Consider the following 22959-nt stretch of genomic DNA (forward strand, 5'->3'; position numbering starts at 1 on the left):
GCCAGTTTCTTTTCAACATGCGAATCTTAATCACATGCATTTTGTCCATCCTTGGGCTGGACTATAGTGCATCCATGTGGGTTAAAAAGTACGTGGAGAACTACCACCGGCCCACATACTACAATCGAGCCCATAGAACCAAGGACCACGTCGATTACAATCGCGAAGCTCTCGAGGAACGGGACAAACCGAAGGAGGCGGAGGTCCACGAGCGACTGCCCTTCGATGCGACGAGGGACCTGTCATACTACGTGAATGTGCTGAACGAGGGATCCGTCATTTGTGCGGGTGCGCTGATCTCCCGCAGAATGGTGGTGACCTCGACGCACTGCTTCCCGCCGCGGAGATACGATGTCCTATACGAGTACACGGCCAACCATCTGTCCGTACTGACTGGCAAAGAATTTGCCGACAGTCCGGAACCGCATAAAGTGCTCGGATTTTTCATGCCGTTTAATAAGAAGGAACGCCGTACCAACCACGTGGCTCTGCTCGGCCTAGCGAACAAGCTCGACCGGGACCAATACCGATACATTCCCCTGCAACGCAAGAAGCCACAGGAGGGGGATGACGTGAAGATGGCCTACTATGGTCCACCCAAGTACCAGATCCGACTGTACGATACGCGGGTACTGGACTTTGCTCGCTGCCAAATCTATTACAGTCTAAAGGAGGTATTCACCATTTCCACCATTGAGCCGGACTTAATCTGCGTTCGGAACAAGCGGCACTCGAAGAAGACTACCTGCAGCACCCGACCCGGGGATCCCTTACTGGTTGACAACAAACTGGCGGCAATCAATATATACGGCGAGCACTGTGACGAGGACGACGACTCCACCAACATGGACATATACCTACCCATTAGGACGGTCATACCGTTCATCCAAACGGCAACGGATGCACTGAGGGCTTTCACCGGTTCGGGTCCATTCAATGAATCGCACGCCAACGCATTGACACCCCTGCTTGAGTCCTTGATAAAAAGGTCGCCCAATGTTTATGTTGGTGGCGCTCTACCGGAAATACCATTTGATGATCCTATTAATGGAGGACCAGATCGTCAGGCCAAGAATCCCATTGACGACCATGTTGCATCGGTCCTCGATTATTATTAGTTATATTCAGAAGCAAAAAATGCTATGGTTTATTAAAGACACGTTCAATTTTCACCAGTGTACAAAAATACTTTTGTTATGGTTGCAAATATTGTAAATGTCACATTATAATCGGTTGTAGACGTTACAAATTGATTTTATAAGCCCTATGGTCAAGTCAAGAAGGAGATATGCTTAGTACCAGAGACTTATTGAGTAGCGATGCTGCGACCACTCTGCATTATTCAAATCCTGCTACTTGCTTTCCTGGCAAACGCGTCGGCATCTTCGAACACTCATGTCCATCGCTATATGCTGAGCGGCTATAAGGCCCAGCACAATCCAAGGACCCAAATGGACTACAAAAGACGTCGTACTGTGAACAAAGATGAGCAGATAGCATCCGCTCCCAATAATGACACAGCACAGTATGGACATTCCAAGGAGCCCGTACTTACGTTGACCAAATCAGACAAGAAGGTGCCGCTGCATGAGCTGATGGTTAGGATCTATCAGCAAAACAAATATATGTGCATGGGCACATTGATATCCGAGATGCTAGTGATTACCACTACCACATGTTTCGAAGATGACTTACATGACGTGGTGACAATGAAGATGCACGACGACCAACCCCTCGAAGGAAAAAAGGTGCCTTTCAACCAGACGTACCTGAAAGGAGCGGATCCCATGCTGGTTGTCATTCAACTAACTGAGTCCCCGAAAAATTCCAAAGTGACTGGCGACACTGTAAAGCTGTGTGACTCGGAGCTGGAAGTATACGAGCCCATAGAGATGCCACTGTGGATAAGGAGTCGCCACAGTATTCACTCGCAGACAACGTACACCATACCGGTTCAGGCGTGCCGACTCCGCATGCGGGATCCCGATGCGGTGGTTGCCACCGATACCATGATCTGCGTGAAGAATTTTAAGTATACCAGAAAGTGCCAGATGGCCATCGGGAATCCCCTGGTCCACGACGAGCGCATCTGCGGCATCAATGTGGCTGGTCACAACTGTCCCGCCTTCACAGGCGTTGATCTGTACATCCGGGTATACGATGCTCTCGCCTTTTCGATAATGGGCATGGAGATCATTAAGGACTCCCGCATCGAAGATACCATTTTGTAATATATTGGCTTAAGCTATTAAATAAATATTAATACAAATATTTTCTTTTATTTTTGCTAAATTGTAAGGGTCGGTAAATATATTATGCAACTTACTTAGTAAGTGACTACTTTAAGTCCCATGCCAAATTGCCTGTTAAAAAGCGAATTATCAATGGGGAGGTGTATTAAATTGCCTTTTAAAAAGTAAGCCAGTTGAAGATAGACAGTTGCTTACTATATATCGCCATGTTGAAAGCGGTAGTATTTTTGCTTTTGGCTTTGCTGCACTTTTGCAAAGGCGAAAAAGTACCCATTATTGGAGTAAAACACCACAAGATGAGGTATATGAAGGGCGATTGGCGTCCACACTTCGGGTACAAGCGAAGCCACTACGCAAATTCGCATGGATGATTTCATTGGGAACCTTCTCTAATTCAATTAAATTGTATATTTTAAATCATTTAAAATACAATATTTACTTTAGATAATAATCGATGAAAACGTCACTTAAAATACAAGTACAAAACTGTTTCCAGCAAAACATCAATAGTTTATACCTGTGAAATTGAAAAAACCATGCGGTGATTTTTATTTTCTGCATGATAATATCGTAATCGCCTTATTTATTGTTCAATTTGTTTCTTTTAAACTGAACAGTTTTCCGACTAAGGTCCAACCTGCGGAGATCAAATGAAAACCATTTTTTGTGTGTCGTAAATATGACATTAAATTGTTCTGCCTCATTTCCGTTCGGCTGACTGAGGTTCAATCAAATTAATGAAAAATTTCTGCCTTCGCCGCTGCCGCCGCTGCTAAATCAAAGTTGCCTAACAACCTGAGAACCATGAAACGCGCAGACGCTTAGCAATATTTGCCAGAAATGTCCTTTGGCTCAGAGTCAGTCATTGACGAAAAATCCGGCCGAATGAATGGCAAGAAATTGTACAAACACTGAGATGAAGTGGCAGTGGCAAAAAATCTTTTGTACTGCAGCGATAATGTCATCAACTAAAGTACTCCGTCGGGCATAGTGAAAAGTTCTAGTCAATCGCCATTAAGTACATAATGTGACGGGGAGTCTGGGAATCAGATACATTCGTCCATGTTGACAGGCGCATACAAACTGTGTAAACATCATTAAAATGGTTTTTCACCAAGGGCTTTCCCCCTCCCAATATCGAAATCGAAATGGAAAATCATTGAAATTATATTTCCGTCCATGTGTTCTGTTTACATTGGAGATGTTCCCTTTTGATCTTCCCGCTGCGATTTGTGCCGCTTCCAAGAAGTGAGGTCCTTGCAAATTAGCCGCATATCACTTCATGGAAAAAGCTCTTTGGTAAATTAAACTAAATAATTCAAGGGCGCGACCGCAGTTCATAAAATGGCCCGCCACAAACAAAGCACAACATTTGCGCCTCGCAATCTTTTGTTTTTGCAAATATTTCCAGCTGACACACACGCACTTCTAAGCGAATATGTGGCTGCAGCTGGATATGGAAATGTTTGACAAGAAAAATGCGGTCGTCTACTTTGGGGGAGAACTCAAACAATGTCAGGCGAAAAAATGAAACCATGCACTTCGAGAAAATGTTGGCATTTAGAAAAAGTTAAATCGAGTGCTAAAAGTATTTTAAATACTTTTATAAAAGTGATAAATCTATTTTATGTATGTGCAATGCCAAGAAACTTGATTAGTAAATACTCCTTTCCACTTCAAGAGCCTCCACATTTTTTCTCTCTGCACTCAAACGCATTTGTATGTGTGCGCACGTCCTTGGCCGTCAATTGTGCGGGTGTGTGTCAGTGTGTGTGCGTAAAATTTTACGATAATACGCAACAATTTCGAAATGAGTGCACCCTGCTAAGCGGCCTGGTCTGCTGAGCATTTCGAGTGCAAAGAAAGCAATTTCCTCAATTCCTCTTTATGGCTAACAGGAGGCTGCGAGAGAGAGAGAGGGAGAGAGAGAGAGAGAGGGAGGGAGACAGGAAGGAGTGAGTGGGACAGGAGGCAGGGGCACTGCTTGCTGGTTTTTTGTTATTATTTTCAAAGTTCCATAAGCCGCTTGCTAATAAAATTTTAGAAGCTTGTGCTGGGCTATTAACATTATCATAACAAACACACAGCCCAGCGCATGTGTGCGTGTGTATGAGAGAGAGAGTGTGAGTGTGGGAGTGTCCTTATAATAATCATGGCCCACACTCACACTCTCACATCCACATACACTCACCCACACTGACAGACATTTACATGCCACTTAGGCATTGTCGCCCATTCCGTGTGACTAGCGTTACGTATACGCCGCGTTGTGCGTGCGCCTTATAATTCATTTATTGGCATAATTTCGTTTTATTTTTATTTGTTTTACGGCTTTTGCGATTGCCTTTGATAGGAGCTGCTATAGCGATGTGCATGAAAAAAGCGGCAAATTGAAAACATATTGAATATCGAATTTGGTCTCCTTGGATGCCCTTGAATTGGCCGCGCCACTTAATTGCTAAGCTGCACACGCGACCCGGCATACAATTAGGTGTCCTGGCTGCTGCAGGATGCTCCCTCTTGCTGGATCCTGGGGGCCACCTGACCACCTGGCCACCCTGTGCATTCATTACAAAGCACTTTAATTCGCTCGAGCTTGAGCGCATAGATCACGCCCGGCTTAATAAATTCCCACGCCAACGGCAACCGAAAACAAAAGAATCCTCGGACGTCGCTGCCACTCAGTGGGGGCGTATGTCTTACCTGGCACCAGCTGGAATTGGAGTTCCAGCTCTGTCTGCACACTTGTCTGGTTTGTGGAGACGTGACTGGAAAAATGCATTTCCGCTGCACGTAAAATCCGGGGAAGAGCCAGAAAAAAAAAAGCACGGCAAACCGAGAGCGAAGAGGAAAACGAGAGGCACGTAAGTCAATCAGCAACTGGGCAGCAGCCACCGCCGCACAGGACGAAGGACGAAAGGCGAGAGGGGCGAAGAACCCAGGTCCGACCTAACAACTAAGTATAACCCTAATGCAATGCGGAAGTCACACTCCAATTTGGCCCAGGCATGGCGCCTGATTTTGTTGCTAACTGAATGAGTTACTTCCGCTTTGCCTATTTTAAATAAAATCACATCACTGATGGCGAAGGCGGGGCTTCCGGTCTATCCCGCCAGCAAACTCGGACACTAACCAATATGGACAATGGTGTCTGGTGAGTGTGTGTATCTCCTCCAGTTTCCCCATTTTTTTTTTGTTTTGCCCCATGAACAGAGACGTGGATGTGAATCGTAAACGACGCGACGCTGGCCATTGAAATATTTATGGCAGCTAGAAAGCGGCCATAAAAAAGGGAATGCCAATATGCGAGTGAGTTCGTTGTCCATCTGGTAGCCAATTGAATTCACTCCGGGGCAGATGTATGTGCCATGAACTGATTGACATAGGAAGCAGTCTATATTTGCAAGTCCATCATATTATTATGTTACCGAGCGCAAATCAGCGACAATTATGTTTGCCGTTTGCAAAAATAAAACAAATCAGTATATAATGAGTGTGGGGAAAATTGTGCAAATCATTACACTCAATTAATTGCGATGGCGAAAATATGAATTGCAAAATATATTTTCACCCCAGTACACACGCGCACACACACACACACACACACACAGTAATAATGCAATTATAGTGCAAACATAATTTAAACAAATGAGAGTGCATTCCACTACCCGTGGCGAAACTCGAATTACAATTACCTAATAAACGATGTTTCTGCTTTACAGCTACACATTTCTCGTATATCAATAACATTCAATCACAATCAGCTGGATAAAAACTTGTAAATGTTTGATAGCGAATTGCGCCAAGGGCCATGAATGAAATATCATCGATGACATGCTCTTGCTCACGTGTCCATTCCCCATAGCCCCCCCCTTTGCCCCCCCTCTGCCCACATAGCCCCCATAACCACCCAAATCTCACCGAAAAACTGACAGCTCATGGGTAATAGATAGTTTCGTTTGGCTGCAATTAACACCTTGCGAGCTGCACACAAATATTTGCCAGACTTATCGAGCATTTATCAATGACAAGTGTGACATATACCGATGATATGGCGTTGGGGTAGCTACGATTGTGGCATTCTGCATGTAACGCAACAACAAGAGGCAGCTAAGTAAAAAAGCTGGGGGGAAATTAAATATAGAAACAAGCTTTTTCTTCGGAGGTGATAATATGAAAGGCGGCCGACCAAAAGTTATAATGCAATGCGTGAAGTCGCTAACTCAACGATTTAGTTTCGCTTTTCGGCCCGACTTGTGACCACTTGGAGCGCCATGTGGAACCCAAATGGGAATCACATCAGTTGCTCAACATATTCGTCATGTACGCGTGTGGAAAATATTGCAGTCCTCGGCGATGCGGCTTCTATATCATTGCATTCCTCATTTGTCAATTGGTTTTCATAGTCATATTTATGCGGAGTGATCGCTATGATGATATATACGCAAGTGAAGTGAGTTAGTTATACAAGAGTACATATTTAGCATTGTGAAATATCATTGGAGTGTTTTCTTAGCTGTTAGCTTACAAAAATGTCAGCTACCTGGATTGGCGTGCATTCATATCCCAAACACCAGAAACAACGGAGGATTATTACCAATATAACATTGAACTGAGTAACGCTTTGGGTCTCATACGTAAGTTGCCAGTAACAAGGCATTCCAGGTAAGGAACATAAAATCAGTTAATACAATTATTATTAAAATTAATTTCACCTACTCAGTTGCACCACTCGAAACCCAATACTTCCGCCCCCTTTGGAGGCCAATGTGAGTGTGGTGATCAGTTTCCACAATGAAGCGCGTTCGATGCTGCTGCGCACCATTGTATCCCTGCTGCTTCGCACGCCGGAGGACCATCTGCACGAGCTAATCCTTGTGGACGACGGCAGTCAGCGGGATGGTAGGCCATTGAACCCACTTACGCAGTAGTATGGCACTTATCGCTCAATTAACAGTGACCCTGCTGGATGACCTCAAGCGCTGGATGGGCGGAGTATTCGGGTCGAGGCAACGCCTGGGGCTCATCTTCCTCAGGAACGAGGAGCGCATGGGCATGATTTGGTCGCGCAACAGGGGCGCCTCCTTGGCCAGTGGACGCTATGTGCTCTTCCTGGACAGCCACTGCGAGGTGAACGATGGTTGGCTGGAACCGCTGCTGGAGCGACTGGCTGGCAATGCCAATCTGGCGGTTAGTCCACTACTTGACCCCATTGATCCGACCACCCTGAGCTACCGGAAGGGCAACGAGATGCTGAAGGGCGGATTTGACTGGTCCCTGCACTTCCACTGGCTAAAACGCCAGCTGGCCAGTGGGGAACGCTTGGAGATGCCCTACCAAAGTCCTGCCTTCGCTGGCGGTGTGCTGATGATGTCACGCGACTGGTTCCTTAGGCTGGGCAGCTTCAATCCGTATCTGAAGGTGAGAAAACCCAATTAGCCGATGTCAATTGCTCTAATTGCTAATGTCGAATGCCGAGAATGCCGGAATGCCGCTACCCTCTGCCTACACTCTGCCACATTTGCCAGTGAATACCCACAGTTGTCTACATTCATCCCTTGCAGATCTGGGGCGGCGAGTCCATCGAGCTGGCCATTAAGCTGTGGCTTTGCGGTGGACAAATTGAGATCGTGCCCTGCAGTCGAATCGGACACATCTTCCGCCGCCGCCACGCCTTCGACTTCCCATCGCAATTCGACCAGCAGTTGAGTCCGGCCCAGGAAATCTATCTGCAGTGAGTCCGAGGTCGGGGATTAGGTGTGAAATGGCCGCACCGCCTCTGGAATTTTTCAATTTCATTGCTGCCCGGCTGCCCGTTTAATATAAACATTCCAATCACATGCTGATTGAACTCTTCTCCCCCTCCGTCCCCCTTAGCAACTCAAAAATCATAGCCGAGTCCTGGCTGGACGAGTATAAAAATATGTTCTACGCACTGAGGCCGGCGGCCAGGCGAATTCCACTGGAGCACACCTATGATGAGCTGCAGCGGATGCGAACGGAGCGGCAGTGTCATCCTTTCGACTGGTATCTGCGGCATGTCAGCCCCGAACTAAGGTCAGTGCACTGGAAAAAACATTGGGTGCATAAGTAGTGTAGAAACTGAAACTTATATGGGAATAACATGACTATATTGTAGTTATATCTAATATTTAGTTATGATTGCAGCTTTTAATATTATATTTATAACATATGTGCTAATAGTTAAATTTTTATGAGCAGTGTGCTCAGTTATCTGTGTTATGGTTATATGAAAAATAACTAACCCTCAATCAACTCGCAGGATGCACTTTGACGAGCTGTCGGCCACGGGAACGTTGCGGAACGAGGATCGGTGTGTGCACGCCAGGCACAAGGACTCGCAGCTGATCCTAGCCAGCTGCTACCTCAGCGACATTACCCAGTGGAGCCTGCTGCGCCAGAGTGGACAGCTGAGCACCCATCGGGAATTCTGCCTGACTGTGGGATTCGGGATGCGAATAGCACTGGAGCCGTGTGGCCGCAATGAAACCGCGAGGAGGTCGCAACGATGGATGCGCCTAGGCACCCGGCTCATGCACGCCGAAACGCACCTGTGCCTGGATAATCCGCTCAAGGAGCGATTGGAGATGAGCACCTGCCGTTCGCATGCCGTATCGCAGTCGTTTCAATTTGCATTGGAAATGGAGGGGCGCACATAAACTTGGCTAATGATACTGAAACTGAATCCGATAACGGCACATGATACACATGATACACATTCGATGAACCTGAGCCTCTTAGTTACCGGTGCTCAGGTGGCTGAGATTGTGGAGCGAATCTCTGGGCAAGCAGGTAAATCAAAACGCTGACATGTTGTGCTAATCTCTGTGAAACATTTCCGCTGCCGGAGCGGCATGCCCATAGATTACGGAGGCTCCGGTTGAGGGGAAGCAGTAAATTATGGCGCCATGGATATAGCACGAAAAGGTGCTCCTGCAACTCCCAACTCCATTCGCCTCTTTTTTTTTTGCCGCTTCGCAGCCTTTGTTGCCGGAGTCGGACTATCAAGACTCGCAGCGCTTCCTGTCGCATCCGTCACACGAGACAGGACACAATGGATTTGAGGGGGGGGGGAGGGGGATTGGGGAGCTGGGAGTTGGGGGGCGTGGCCAGATAAAAGCCAGCGACGCCGCGCGTATTGTGCGGCTTGTTTAGGCGGTGCTGTCATCAGTCAGCGAACAAAAGCGTGGCATCCTTCGGCTGCAAGGAGTCGGTCGCAAATGTAATTGAGTTGATGACAATGCCACTGACTGCCCGGCTCGCGCTTCCGGCAATTTTGATGGCCTCCGGATGCCGGCGACAAAAAGCGGCGACTCCGGAAACAAGTCCAAATAAAACACACAGACACAGAGCAGTTAGAGCAACAGTAGCAGAAAACAGGCAAGCTGAAAACAGAAGTTCATGCCATGGTGTGGCTGGCGTTGGAGAATTTCCAAAGTGCAGTTGCAACTTAAGATTTGTTTTGTTTCACCATTCACCATTCTTGCGGTAATAAAGCGTAAAAGTTAATTTTGTATCTCAACAATGGCAACAAGTGTGTCCTGCAGATCCTGCAGCTACTACAGCTCCAGCAATATTTCCCTCACAATAGCGCCAGCTGCGCGTAAAAATCGCATTTCTCACGGAAGTTAATAAAAACAAAAAAAAGGCTTGGGTGACCAGGGAAACGGAAGGCGGAAGTCTAACAAGTTGCATTTGCAGTTGCTTTGGCCATCGTGTTTGGGCCTGCTCTCCTCCTGGCATCCGGAAAGTTATGACCGCCCGACATCGCGACATTTTATTGTCCTGCACCTTGCCAATGCAAGTAACAATAAAGCGGCGGCGGTAATAAAACGGCGAAGCACTAGAAAATTTAATTTTCTATAAAGTTTGTCCAGGTAAAGTCCCTGCTGCTAAATTGCCGTAGCACTTTAAGAACGCTTCGCTGTTGGCAGTCCTTGACTTGAATTCGGCAAATTTGTATTGCCTTTTGAGAGCTGGATGCTTTCGAAAAGCTGCTCCATCATCGAATGAACCCAACTGGGAACTGAAAACTGGTAACTGGGCACTGAGCACTGGGCACTGGGCACTGGGAAAGGGGCACTGGTAAACTGGGCTCAAGGACGGACCTTAATTATGAGCGGTGGAACCATCAGCCAGGCATGCAAAACTTGATTATTCATTTGAAGACTCATTTTATTATCTGCATAAATCTTTGCCGAACCCGGCAACCAACTTTCTGTTTACTTTGTTTGGGGGAGGCCGAGAGCGAAAAAAGACAAAATGGAATCCATCATTCACTGGCGTGGCCGCATTTAAAACATCTTGATTAAAAAACTAAAAAGGGAAGTCGGCAAGCTAGAAGAATGGCGGTCGGTCGTTCGGTCGGTCGGTGAAATGGCAAAATGAAAGCCAAATGCAAACTCAGCGCATTCTAAGTGCGCCAGCGGAAAAAAACAAAAAAGGGATAGAAAATTCGCGGAAAGTACGAAAAAAAATTAAAACGAAATGAGCGAGGGGCTAAAAACTTATAAGCCGCGAGCGTGGAGCGTAGAACTTGCGGAATAACCGACTGGTGGGCAGCGTTTAAAAAGGGATTTCAAAATTAACGTCCATCGGGCTGGCAAAAAAGTCAATTTGAATGATTAAATAGCAAAAGCTGTGTAAAAGTTGTGTCGCCGTACCGCCTTTTGCCATCGACCCCAAAAACCCAGGCATTTCCAATCCAAATCCGTTGAGTTGCGCCCACCGTACACAAAAAAGCAGAGAAAAAAAGCGATTAGTGTGGTCTTTTGTGTGGCTTAAGCATACCCGATGCCTTCTTTTTTGGCCATTCTCCCAGGCGGATTTACATTTATTAATTCCCCTGGCAGATGCCAAAAAAAAAGGGTCAGGTTTCGGGGTGGGCTGTATACAAGTAAATAAAAACATGTGAACGTTAGCGCAAAAAGCGATAATCCATCATTTTTGTTCCAGGTTGACTTCGCCAAAGGGAACAGTGGTACCTCTCCGCAGTTTTCACTCAAGGTGATAGGAACCTTATAAGAGAGATTTTACACTTTTCATGAACTTTAGCTTTTAAAAATATTATTTATTTGAAAGAAGCTGTGATAGTTTAAGACTTTTTCGCTAAAATTAGCCCTTCTCCCACTGTTGCTCCCTTGACGACACCAGAAGTTCGTGTCCCTGGCGGAGACTTGTAATCCCTATCGCATGATTATGCCAAAAATGAACCAATCCATCGCAGCACACGAAAAAGGTTAAGCTCAATGTCCCTGCAAGATGGGTCCTTCAATTTTGTGTGTGTGGGTGTGTGCTCCATACGGATTATCATGCCGCTCAGGAGCACCCAAACAATTTTGACGCAATGAAATGATTTTGATGAAAAATTAAAAAGCATTTCAATCACGTCGAAAGTTTTCTGACATCACAAAAATTGTTGCTTCTCCCGTGGAAAAGGGAAAATGCAGAGTGGAATTTTCGAGTGTGTGCGGATGCGGATGTGGATGTGGATGCGGATGGCGATGTGATCTGATGTGGTCCCCAACTCTCGTGTCTGGTAGTCGTTTATTTAGATGCTAATTTAAGTGTGCGCCTCTCCATTTCAGCTAAAACGCTGCGAAAGTTGTGCTTCCAGGTGATGGGGTACTCGTGGAAATGGTTGGGGAAACAGGTTTATGTAAACTCTAGCATGTAAAATTATGTTTAAGTATATAGTTATTGGATTTGTAATTAAAGGATAATATTATGTGACATTGTTGAAGGAAATTAAAGTCAAGTCTTGCGAACGACATAAAACGGTATTCTTGATCTATTTCCGGTCGATTTTGTTCGCCAGCCGCAAAGTATGCAATGAAATGTGAAAAGTGGGCAAGATGGCGCTATCGGTATTCGACTGGAAAATTCATCCAATTCAACGCCAGTGTTTGCCATTTAAATTGGCAATGAAGCTGCATTAAGAATTAAAGACTTCATTAAGTTCGCAGTGCTGCACATTAAATAAACATAATGCCGCCTTTTGCCGCTTGCCTCTACCATTGTCTCCGGGTGATTTCTTGGTTTATTTTTTTAGCCGCTGTTTGTTGTTCGTGGTGCTTAATTCGCATTTAATCTCATCAGGCTGGCGACGTCCTCGTCAGGGGTGCACTGAGCCATGACCCCACACCCTAGACCCCACATCCCCACCTATGTACATCACATCGGGCGACAGGACAGCCCGCCGCAGGTTTGATGGGGGCCACAGCTGCCGCTGACGCAGCAGCCGACTGCGCAGTCGACGTCGACGTCTGCAGGTGACAGGTGAGCATTGCGTTGGCAGCGGCAATAAAAAGCATGTAAATGAGGCGAGGACTTAACCTAGGCCAAGACCGAGCTCGGATATCTGCCGGCTGCGGTTATATAATGTTGTGACAAGCCATCCCCGGCGACCGAAGGTGTTAAGCCAGTGGATCCCATCTGACTTGCACTGCTAAAAAGCGGAGGACGTAAGTCCGCATCTGGTCTGGATGCAGATGTATACATGTAAAACATACTTTGAAATATAAAAAATAATTATTTGCAGTCATTTATAACTATTAGTTATTAGAATTAATCATCTATTTATATATTATTTAGAAGACATGATACAATACAATTTTTTTCGGTGTACAATTGGGGGCGTGGAAATGAGCGCGTGCCAACTTTTTTGTTTTCTTTTTTTTTCCACCTCTGCCAGCAGTTAATCAGAGAAATTAAGCAATGTACTAAGCGCGGCAGAGCTGCGACGACGCCAGCTGTGCAGCCGACGAGGCTGACGACATCAGCCAGGACATCCAGCTGTGCAGGACAATGGAAGACAGCGGGCGCAGACCCAGCACAACTAGTGATTGCCCCGACAATTGCTGTGGCGCGTTGCCCATTCAACTGGGCCAGCAGCTCAGCAGTTTAGCTGTGGGAGCAACAAGAGCAAACATTCCAGGCCAGCTGATGGGGATTGGGTTTGGATACGAGTGGGAATGGGAATGTGGATGAGGATGAGGAGTAAGAGGTGGCTTCGGCGGCCACCCAAAACCATCAAACGCTCACACGCACAGAAGCCGGCGGCGCTGGTTGTTGCTATTGTTGCCATTATTCTTGCTGGGATGGCTGGCGTCGCTGCCGGCGTTTTTGCCGCCGCCGCCGAGGCATCGAAGTATTCCTCAACAAGCTCAGCCAGCAATCAGTTGGGCGCTGGATACGGACGCGAGCAGTGTGGACTTTCAAATTGGCCAAAAATACTAGTATAAAATCGAAAATATATAGCATTCGGCGGCGTAACAATCGGTAGCAACAATAGGAACGTTGTTTTTTGGCCCCAAAATTTATGCCGTTCGTTTGTCAATAAAGAAAAAAAGCAAACGAGAAATGTAAACAGAAACGAAGCGAAAGCAAAGGAAGACATCATATTGAATTTATGGTGTAGGTGCAGCAACGTGGTCCTCGAACCTAAGGACACCTCGTTGTCCTTGTCGTCAGGGTGTGACTCGGCACAGTTTGGTTGTGGTGTCGGTGCCGTTTTGCACGTGCCCTCACCTTTGAACTCACTCACTCTCTTGAGTGTGAGATCCTTGTGTGCTGTCCTTTATTGTTGTCTTACCTGTGCTACCCACCTACAATTACCGTTATCGGGCAAGGAGCAAATTGCTTTTGCTACCCGCCACGTTGCGAACAATTCCGGTCCGATTCGATACCACACCCCACACGCCGTATGGGGAACGTATTTGAGGTCTCCGGAGCTCAACGGTCGTAGTATTGCGCATGATAATTGAATTTTTGTGGCGGCTGCTTTGTGAAACTCTCCTAATTGGAAATTTCTTATTTGCGTTCGATGAACTGTGAGCGGAAAAGAGCCCAAAATTGAAAATGTCCCGTGACAATCAAGCGAAATCGCCAATAGCCCGCACAAAGTGATCCGGAAAGTTGTGAACTAAAGCTGTGAAAACATGGAGAACACTACACTGCTGGCTAATATTAGCCTAAATGCAACCAGAAATGAGGAGAACATCACCTCATTCTTCACCGACGAAGAGTGGCTGGCCATCAATGGGACATTGCCGTGGATAGTGGGCTTCTTCTTCGGCGTCATTGCCATCACGGGATTCTTCGGCAACCTACTGGTCATCCTGGTGGTGGTCTTCAACAACAACATGCGCTCCACCACCAACCTGATGATTGTGAATCTGGCTGCCGCTGATCTGATGTTCGTAATCCTCTGCATTCCCTTCACGGCCACCGACTACATGGTGTACTACTGGCCATATGGAAGGTTCTGGTGCCGCAGTGTCCAGTACCTGATTGTGGTGACCGCCTTCGCCTCCATCTACACGCTGGTGCTGATGTCCATCGATCGCTTCCTGGCGGTGGTCCATCCCATTCGCTCGCGGATGATGCGAACGGAGAACATCACCCTGATTGCCATCGTAACGCTGTGGATCGTGGTGCTGGTGGTTTCGGTGCCAGTTGCCTTCACCCATGACGTGGTGGTAAGTGGGAGTGGGGAAAAGTGGAGGAGGAATGGTAGAAATGGTAGGAGGCCTGCTGTGCCTGAATCTGCTGTGAAGAACACGGGCCAGGCAAATTTATTGCTTTCCATCATCGTCACCTCGTTAGATTCCTCTCGCTGCACGTCAATGGTGCCTTCTGTTCTGATATAGCTATATAGATACCCAGATAGATGGTCTGGCTTCTGTGAGATCGTAATCCAGAAGGTAAAGACCCCGCACAAACCAGCGATCGTTCAATCGATCCGAACCGATCCTGATACAACTCATTTGTTTTTACTATATGCCCCTATTAAAGTTTCCCCTTTTTATCTTGTTTTCTCTTTTGTGTTTATATTGAAAATTTTGCTGGATGCGCGGCGTCCGAATTTGTTTTTGTTACTAATTTGCTATTTTGAATTCATAAATTTTTAATTATAGACCAGATAGCCAGCGAGAAACACTTGCCAACTGGCGGTATCTGACCATTTCTGCCCACCTTCCCCCATCCGTGGGGTTTGCAAAATTTCCAAATTCAACTGTTGATCCAAAAGCGCGTAAATCATGTGCAGTCGTAAGTCGTAACAAGCGGCCATTATGGAAACTTTGCACTTGCGAACTTCGGGCGCACACTGCGTATGATAAATGTCTTCGCGGGTGGCGACCTTGAAGTGCTCCTCTTGGACATTAAGCTTTTATGATCGATGCGAAAAGTGCGAGAAACAATTTAATTGCGGAATAATCGACCAAGATCTGAATTGTTTTGCTAGAGATCAGCGGGTGATATCGAAAAAGTACAGGGGTATTTAGGAAGGGGTTTCGAGGATATACAAGTAAAACCTAAAATCAGACTTCAATATTAGGTTTTTATTCGCCAGTACCTATTCTCCATATTAACTAATATTAAACTTATTAGCTAGTATTAAATTTTTGTTGTTGTATGCCATGTTAAACTGAGTACTATATTTTTTCATTGCGAGTATCAACTACAAGTAATTAGGGTCGGACATAGGTTCCAGTTTCTGTTGATACTAACAATTGGCCTGTGGGCTTTTTCCACTGATTTCCCAGTGCCAATAAAGCGAGTCCCACATCACACACGACCAACTTTTTGTTTGTGCCGCTGAGTTTCCCCTTTTCCTTGGCCAAAAGCGACAGTCGCGGTTAATTAAACGAATCGCATCGTCACACGGATGATGAGCTATTTTATCTGTGAGATGGCAATGGCCCACTGTTGCTCCTGGTGTTGTTATTGTAACCTAATATTTTATTAAATGGCATTTCACGCTTCGTTATATTGTTATTTTTGTCTCGTTCGGTTTCTGTTCGCGTTGGGAAGAGAGAGAGAGTGCTCCAATGGGTGGCATTATTGTTTGTTTATGTGTTTGCTTTGCTTTGTCTAAGGATTAAGCTGGAAAAATAGAGGCCACATTGAATGCTCATATGTGTGCTTTGCTTTGTTATCTGGGTTATACGTATACGTGTGTGTGCGTGTGCAAATACAAAGAAACAGGCGATAAAAAGGCATAATTAAGTCATGTTTGATCAACATGTTAATTAACAGTTTGCTATTAATTATTTCCATATTACATTGCCCAGCTACATGGACGGTATATACGTATGTATGTATGTAATGAGCCTGTGAGAGCGTGTGCCATTATCTTTTTATTAGAAATCGATATCAAATAATAATCATAAAGGCACATATGTCCGACTGCGTAACTAGATATGCGATCTCCAGGTCATGGCATTGATTGACAGCTGTTGGCTGATTTCTCGCGAACGAGGGAAGGGCATTAATGGCTTGTCAAGTCTATTAAGTCGTTGGGTTTTGCGGAGAACATGCCAGCGAAATGAACCCATAAATCAGCGGGAGGGTCTGGCCATGATTTGTCTACTTCTGTGGCCTTGGCCACTTGACGTTGCGCAGATTCCGAGTTCGAACTCAATTTGTGGCCCAACATCTTTCGCTCAGTGTAACGAAAACAAGGGCGGACGATAAACAAACATTTTTGTAAGCATTTCATGCTGGCATTAATGGGAAGATTTTTTAAATGCGATTTTCCACACGCATTCATCGATTTGAAGCGCGGTGAAGGGGCGGAGATTGTAAACAAAAATGTAAACAAAAGGCTGCGAATATTTTTACGACTCACCCGGCAGTTTACGACCCTCCTAAGCGTCAGCAAACCAGTCTCGTCTAGTCAACAGACCAATAGATTCTCCATCTCCCCACCGCCCATCACCCACCGTCCACCAAACAACAAGCCCCAAAAACCTGATTGCGCATAGCCATACCCACTGCGCTTTTATCCAAAATCCAAAACTCCGGCTGAACAATTTGTCAGCCAAATGTCAGCGACAGAGAAACAAAGTGAGATTGCGAGTTAGTTGTCGACGTCCGAACTATTCGTATGACAGTTTAGTTTTATTTACGATGTCTGGCTGTTAGCCGTCTGACGTTGCTTGGCTGCCATGCAAATGTCACCGGCAACATGACGTATGCGCAATATTCGATTTCCACATCGCACACGTTGGTACATAGTTCCCACCACCACCACTTTCTCATCGCTTTCCGCAGGTGGACTACGATGCAAAGAAGAACATCACCTACGGCATGTGCACCTTCACGACAAACGACTTTCTCAGTCCGCGCACCTACCAGGTCACCTTCTTCATCACCTCGTACCTGCTGCCCCTGATGATCATCAGCGGGCTCTACATGCGCATGATCATGCGGCTCTGGCGCCAGGGAACCGGCGTCCGCATGTCCAAGGAGTCGCAGCGCGGACGCAAGCGGGTCACCCGCCTCGTTGTCGTGGTGGTCATCGCATTCGCCTCGCTCTGGCTGCCCGTCCAGGTAAGTCGCCAAGGTGAAACCCATTTATTTTTTCAATAATCAAACATATGCTTCGGCTTGATTGCACAGCTCATCCTGCTGCTCAAGTCACTGGACGTCATCGAGACGAACACCCTCACCAAGCTCGTCATCCAGGTCACCGCCCAGACTCTGGCCTACAGCAGCTCGTGCATCAATCCGCTGCTCTACGCCTTCCTCTCCGAGAATTTCCGGAAGGCCTTCTACAAGGTGAGTGGGTTGGTGGCTGCACTCGACGTGGGCTGGACGAGAAGGGTCCTTCGAGTGGCGACATCTGAGTGCTTGGTCAATATATCGATGAAATATTTTCAGAGCATTGTTTTCGCTTGCATTGCGTTTGATGGTAACTTTTATGTGTCGTAATTTTAAGATTTATTGACTGACAAACATCAAAACCCTTTCCATATATTTGATATATTTATTTTTTTGTTTATTTTTTGAATAAACATTGATTTCCGCTCAACCGCGTTTCCATTGCTATTCCTAATGAGTTTTTAAATGAGCGAATGTTTTGATTTCAAATCAAAAATCTAAAATGCAATTAAATAATTTACGAGCATAATGGAAAGCAAAAGCAAAAAAAAAAATCTATTGAGGAGAATTTTTAGAAAAAAAAAACAGCTCGTGTTTTCCCATTAAATTTCGATGGGCCAGCGGCAAACGTTTTAATGAGTTAAGTGCGAAAAACGCGCATACGCCGCGTGGGCCGAATTTGGGTTTACTCGCACAGCATCGGCATCGGCATCAGCATCAGCATCAAAATCTATATTTACGATATAAATAGGTAGAATTTACAGAATAATTTCAGCCAAGCGGATCATCATCGGACCGTCCATCTTCATTTCTCTATTTATAAGGCCGCCGCAGACAATTTGCAGCTGTTGGGCATTAAAGTGGGCAAAGTGCCTCCTCAACCCCTTTTGTTGTGGAACAAATATTTTCCATTATTGTATGTGTAGAGATCTTTTGTCTCATCAATTTATTGAAGTGCAGCGATGTGGCTTACGAGGCATTCCATTCGCTGGCATGCCACACAGTTTTCGGTGAAATGGCACAATAATTGGGCTTTAAATTACAAATGATTCTTTTCCGTTTCGCTGGCTATTTAAAGATATTCCCAAATTAGCAACGCACTGAGACAATAAGGGAATTACGGGCTTTATATTTTGTTGCTTGGGCGGGCTTTTTATAGCATTCCCCTGTAAATTCATTGACATTCGTTGATGTTCCGTCCCGCCCGCCCGCAAAAAAACGGTGAAAAAAAGTGAAAACAGACGGCTGACAGGCTGCCCGCAGTTTTTGGACTCCGAGAATTGCGGCTCATTCCAATTCAACTCACTTTCGGGACGCATTAATTCTTTTGGTCAGCGGCCATTTGCATAAACGCACGAAAAAAATAAAAAAAACCAGAAAACAGAATAAAGAAACGTTGCGGGTGGGAAATCACTGGACAGCCACGCCCACTGGAGAGGGGGTGACTTTGCTTTACTTACTTTTAATTACTTTAGGGACAAACAGACACAAACGGCTGAAGGAGAACAGCAGGAGCTGCCGAGGGATGTATATGGTACTCATTGTACTCATCGATCTGAGAATTTTACTTTTACCCCACAACATTTCCTTTCAATCATTTTGTGGCTTAATTTTAATATTTTAATTTGTTTTCCCGCTGCGGTGCGTGGGCTTCTCGTGTTTTCCGCGTTTTCCGCGAAGCTTTTGCCACTTTGCATATAAATTGTGTTCCTGGACTGCTGATGCTATCTTGGTTTTGCCTTTCGCTAATTGATGTGTTTGTCAAGTCATTAAATTAGATTAATTACGTTAATTAAATTGCGAGCCGCTGTTTGTATTGTTTTTTTATTCGCTATTGTTTCTGCTTGCGCCACGAGCGTGTTTCGAATGCCTTTTTCGCAATTTCCGGACACCACGTGATTGGGAATATGTCAATCTGATTAATTGGCCATGTGACTGGCCTTCGATTAGTAATTTATTCATGTGCCGAAATGTGTCGGTTTTTCTATTGGTCTTTCATCCTTTTCACGCCTTAACCAAATCATCCAAATAGGGCTTGCAATCCAATAGACTTGGTATGAGGACATCGACGCACCAGGATGTGAGTTCTGAGAAAACTACCTATTAACATAACTGTAAGGCGAAGTACATTTGTTTTACTTATTTCATTATAAATACAATTCAGTTCTGGCACGTGTTTATAAAATTTCTTCTTTACACTATTGCAATTACATATGTATTTTAAAGTTAACTTTCTATCTCTGTAGTCTTATGCTAAAACCTTTTGTTTTCTTTGCTGCTAGCATGTGCTTTTTTGTCTCTAAAACTTAACAAGGTACATATTTGAATGTTCGTTTTGAGTAAATATGGTGCAAATTCGTAGTCAAATACCAGCTTTAAAAGCATTCCGCTGCTGTCCATTTTCCGTAATCGAATAATGAGCAAGGCGCAGACAATGCGAATGCACGGCGCACCTGGGAAGCCGAGGACCGCAACTGCCGGCGGTTCAAAAGCCGTAATTCATATCCCCGGAGTCCTGTGGTGCTGTTGTTGTTGTTACTGGCTCTGTGACGAGGCACTAATCAACAATTTTAGGCAGTTCAATCAAAGCACAAATTCATAAATCATTTATATGCAAAACTCTCACTCCACTCAATCGGCAGGGATGCCAGTTCACAGATCCCAAATACCAGATCCCAGCTTCCCAGTTGCCAGGCAACGCGTCCATTCGATGCTTGTCTGCCGGCATTTCCACACCTCAAACCACTTTAATAATTGAATATTGAATCAAATCTAATCATTCAAATGCAAAGCGACGGCAACAATCGCAGCCAGGGGCCTTGACATGGGAATAGCTTTCGCCCCATTGCCCATTGCCCCACTTTCCCCGATCGAAACGCCACCAAAGTGACTCTGCATCAAAACACGTCATTAATCAAATATTGTGGCCGAACTGTGAATTCACTGGGTCTTCAGTACCTTATGTATATTAAAGCATTAAGTCCTGTCAATTTCCCACGATTTTCTTAGTTTTCCCAGTTCTCAGTTCCTCTCTTTCTCCTGTTCCTGCAGGCCGTTAACTGCTCGTCTCGATACCAGAACTACACATCTGATTTGCCGCCGCCGCGCAAGACGTCCTGTGCCAGGACCTCCACCACTGGACTCTAAGGTTGACTCTCAAGAGATATCAGGGAAAGGAGCGAAACTTTGAGGACACAAGTGGACAAATACACGGGACCAATTCATCAATGGACTGCAAGCGAGCGCTGCATTGGAGTATTGCTCTTCGAATGACTAGATATAAGATATGAGGACTTTGTAAATATTAAATTAGATTAATTGAATTCAATGTCTATATCGTGTGTGTATTTTTAGGCTACTTATTTATCTCTTAGACGATATTATAATAAAAATAATAATATCTTTTAAAATAGGCAGTGTATACAGGCTGCAATGATTACCGAAGATTATCATTTTTGGCAGTAGATTTCCCTGAATTATTTTTAATGTTTTATATGTAATGCTAATCGGAATGCAATGTGCTACATGCTCCCTTGGTGTAAGCCATATTGTTGGCCATGTTATCACAGTTTGTTATTTGCGTAAACCGTTAAACAATTAAATAATACAACTACAAACGAATTTTTGATTTGCATTGACAGTTGATGGCCTGCAGCTCATGAGGCAATGCATTGCAATGGCCCAAAACTATTGGCTACCCATAGAAGTATGCAAATTATGCCGCTGGCTTTTCAATGGGTATTTAGTGGCGCGTAAAACTTGAAATTGATATACTTGTCGAATATTCGCGTTGCCACATTGAAACCGCCCACGATTGACTGCTGCATTTGTGCAATCAATCGAACTCCCACTCACTCACTCATACATTCATTTATTCGTGGGCCTCACCAACTCACCCAGGATATCTCCTCGCAACCAAGCCCACGCTGAAGAGATCTTTTGCCAACGAGAGCCACCTGCTGTCATCATGTGAATGACGTGAGTAGTACTGTTCGTGAAGCTCCTGCAAAGTCGATGAGGTCCTGACTTGGGCAGCTTAAGATGCTGATTGCATTTCGCTTGACGCCGGCAACTGACCGGAATTAATTATGCCTTGTCCATCTTGCGGATCGAGCCGAGCCGAGGCGTATATATGTGGCTATGTATGTGGGTGTGTGCGAGAAAGCAAGCTCCCGTTTTCCGCGTTGCCTGGCCACTCGCACTTTTGCATAATTTATTCAATTTTAATAAGCGGCCCTGTCTAGAGGCGAGGCGTTGCCTTTTACACCAGGTAACGTAATTAATGCGTATCAGTCGCTGACAGGTTCCTCTTCGGCGCGTTGCCAACGTAATCAAAATTTCAAATGAGCATCAAGGAGTGTGCGGGCCCAGGTGGCGACCGAGCACCAAAGTGTCTTTGCAAATGAGGCGGGAAAACCAATGGATCGATTCGAGGCTGTGGGGCGAGCACCAGGAAGTTGGCAAAATAAAGCTGGGCAACTATTGGCGCCATAAACGCGCACGCTTCGCTGGCCAAAGTTTTGCTGCCTTCTCGTACACTTAGAAAAAACTAAGTTGAGTTCATTTTAAATGGGTGCTTGTACGGGAAGAAACAAAAATATATTTCAACAAAAATCTAGGTAATCCAAAACTGATTTTAATCGCACTTTCATAACTAACCTATTTGATACTTTTTTACAGTGATTTCTTGGGGCTTGCCCCAAAGATAAGTCGTTTCCCCACCGAGCAAATAGCAAATAGCCAAACAATAACGCCAAAGCCGAGCAGAATAACAACAACAAGGACTGCTCATGCTGCTGACATTATCATAATAACAATAATCATAACTGTGAGTGTAACAGTTGTCGCCCCGCTCGTCGTGCTTTCCCGCTTCAAGCCATCGGAGTATTAAGAAATTGCGCCATATCCTGCCCTGTCGCAGCACATCCTGCATGCCAAGGACTCGCGGTTACGTGTGTGTACGGAACGAAGTGGCATCGGCACTGTTACTCCACTGACCTAGTCTACGCGATAACAGTTCCGATTCCAGTTCGGCTATCCTTATTTAAGAGAGCAGCGGCGAAGAGAAGGACTCCGAAACGTGGTGAGTTCACAATTAACAGTGGCAGAGAGCGAGTGGAACGTGTGGCAATGGCACAACACCCACGCAGTCTACTTTCATTCATTCGAGCCACTCGCCTGCTGAGCGTAGGTCATGGCGGCAAACGGGTCGGCTACTTAATCTGCCCACCTGCTTTTTCCGGTCAGTCACATGCTCGCGCTGCTAATCCCACGAGGGGGCGCAAATGGGGGTGTGGCA

The 22959-nt window shown here is 45.5% G+C and overlaps 4 protein-coding genes across 6 annotated transcripts; all 4 read left to right on the forward strand.

The window, feature by feature from the left end:
- Nucleotides 1–1180, forward strand: LOC6538145. The gene has a single exon (XM_002098643.4). The coding sequence runs from the start codon at nt 18–20 to the stop codon at nt 1116–1118; it is 1101 nt and encodes a 366-aa protein (XP_002098679.1). The 5' UTR covers nt 1–17; the 3' UTR covers nt 1119–1180.
- A 105-nt stretch (nt 1181–1285) lies between these two features.
- Nucleotides 1286–2269, forward strand: LOC6538146 (seminase). Its single transcript, XM_002098644.4, has one exon. It carries the CDS (start codon nt 1320–1322, stop codon nt 2229–2231), a length of 912 nt encoding a protein of 303 aa, XP_002098680.1. The 5' UTR covers nt 1286–1319; the 3' UTR covers nt 2232–2269.
- Nucleotides 2270–5852: 3583 nt separating this feature from the next.
- On the forward strand, nt 5853–8991 carry LOC6538147 (putative polypeptide N-acetylgalactosaminyltransferase 13). Its single transcript, XM_002098645.3, has 7 exons — nt 5853–6705; nt 6769–6917; nt 6976–7154; nt 7210–7673; nt 7817–7986; nt 8130–8309; nt 8536–8991. Exons 1-7 carry the CDS (start codon nt 6574–6576, stop codon nt 8930–8932), a joined length of 1671 nt encoding a protein of 556 aa, XP_002098681.1. The 5' UTR covers nt 5853–6573; the 3' UTR covers nt 8933–8991.
- A 4466-nt stretch (nt 8992–13457) lies between these two features.
- Nucleotides 13458–21277, forward strand: LOC6538148 (allatostatin-A receptor). Of its 3 annotated transcripts, none has more exons than XM_039376841.2 (5): nt 13458–14752; nt 17331–17609; nt 17679–17837; nt 19693–19774; nt 20712–21277. In XM_039376841.2, exons 1-4 carry the CDS (start codon nt 14213–14215, stop codon nt 19765–19767), a joined length of 1053 nt encoding a protein of 350 aa, XP_039232775.1. In that variant the 5' UTR covers nt 13458–14212; the 3' UTR covers nt 19768–19774; nt 20712–21277. The 3 variants fall into 3 exon arrangements, with proteins under 3 accessions (XP_039232775.1, XP_039232774.1, XP_002098682.1); XM_039376840.2 differs by having other exon boundaries at nt 19693–19740; XM_002098646.4 differs by lacking the exon at nt 19693–19774.
- Nucleotides 21278–22959: the final 1682 nt, after the last annotated feature.

The sequence above is a fragment of the Drosophila yakuba genome, chromosome 3R, assembly GCF_016746365.2.
Source record: "Drosophila yakuba strain Tai18E2 chromosome 3R, Prin_Dyak_Tai18E2_2.1, whole genome shotgun sequence".
Taxonomy (NCBI): domain Eukaryota; kingdom Metazoa; phylum Arthropoda; class Insecta; order Diptera; family Drosophilidae; genus Drosophila; species Drosophila yakuba.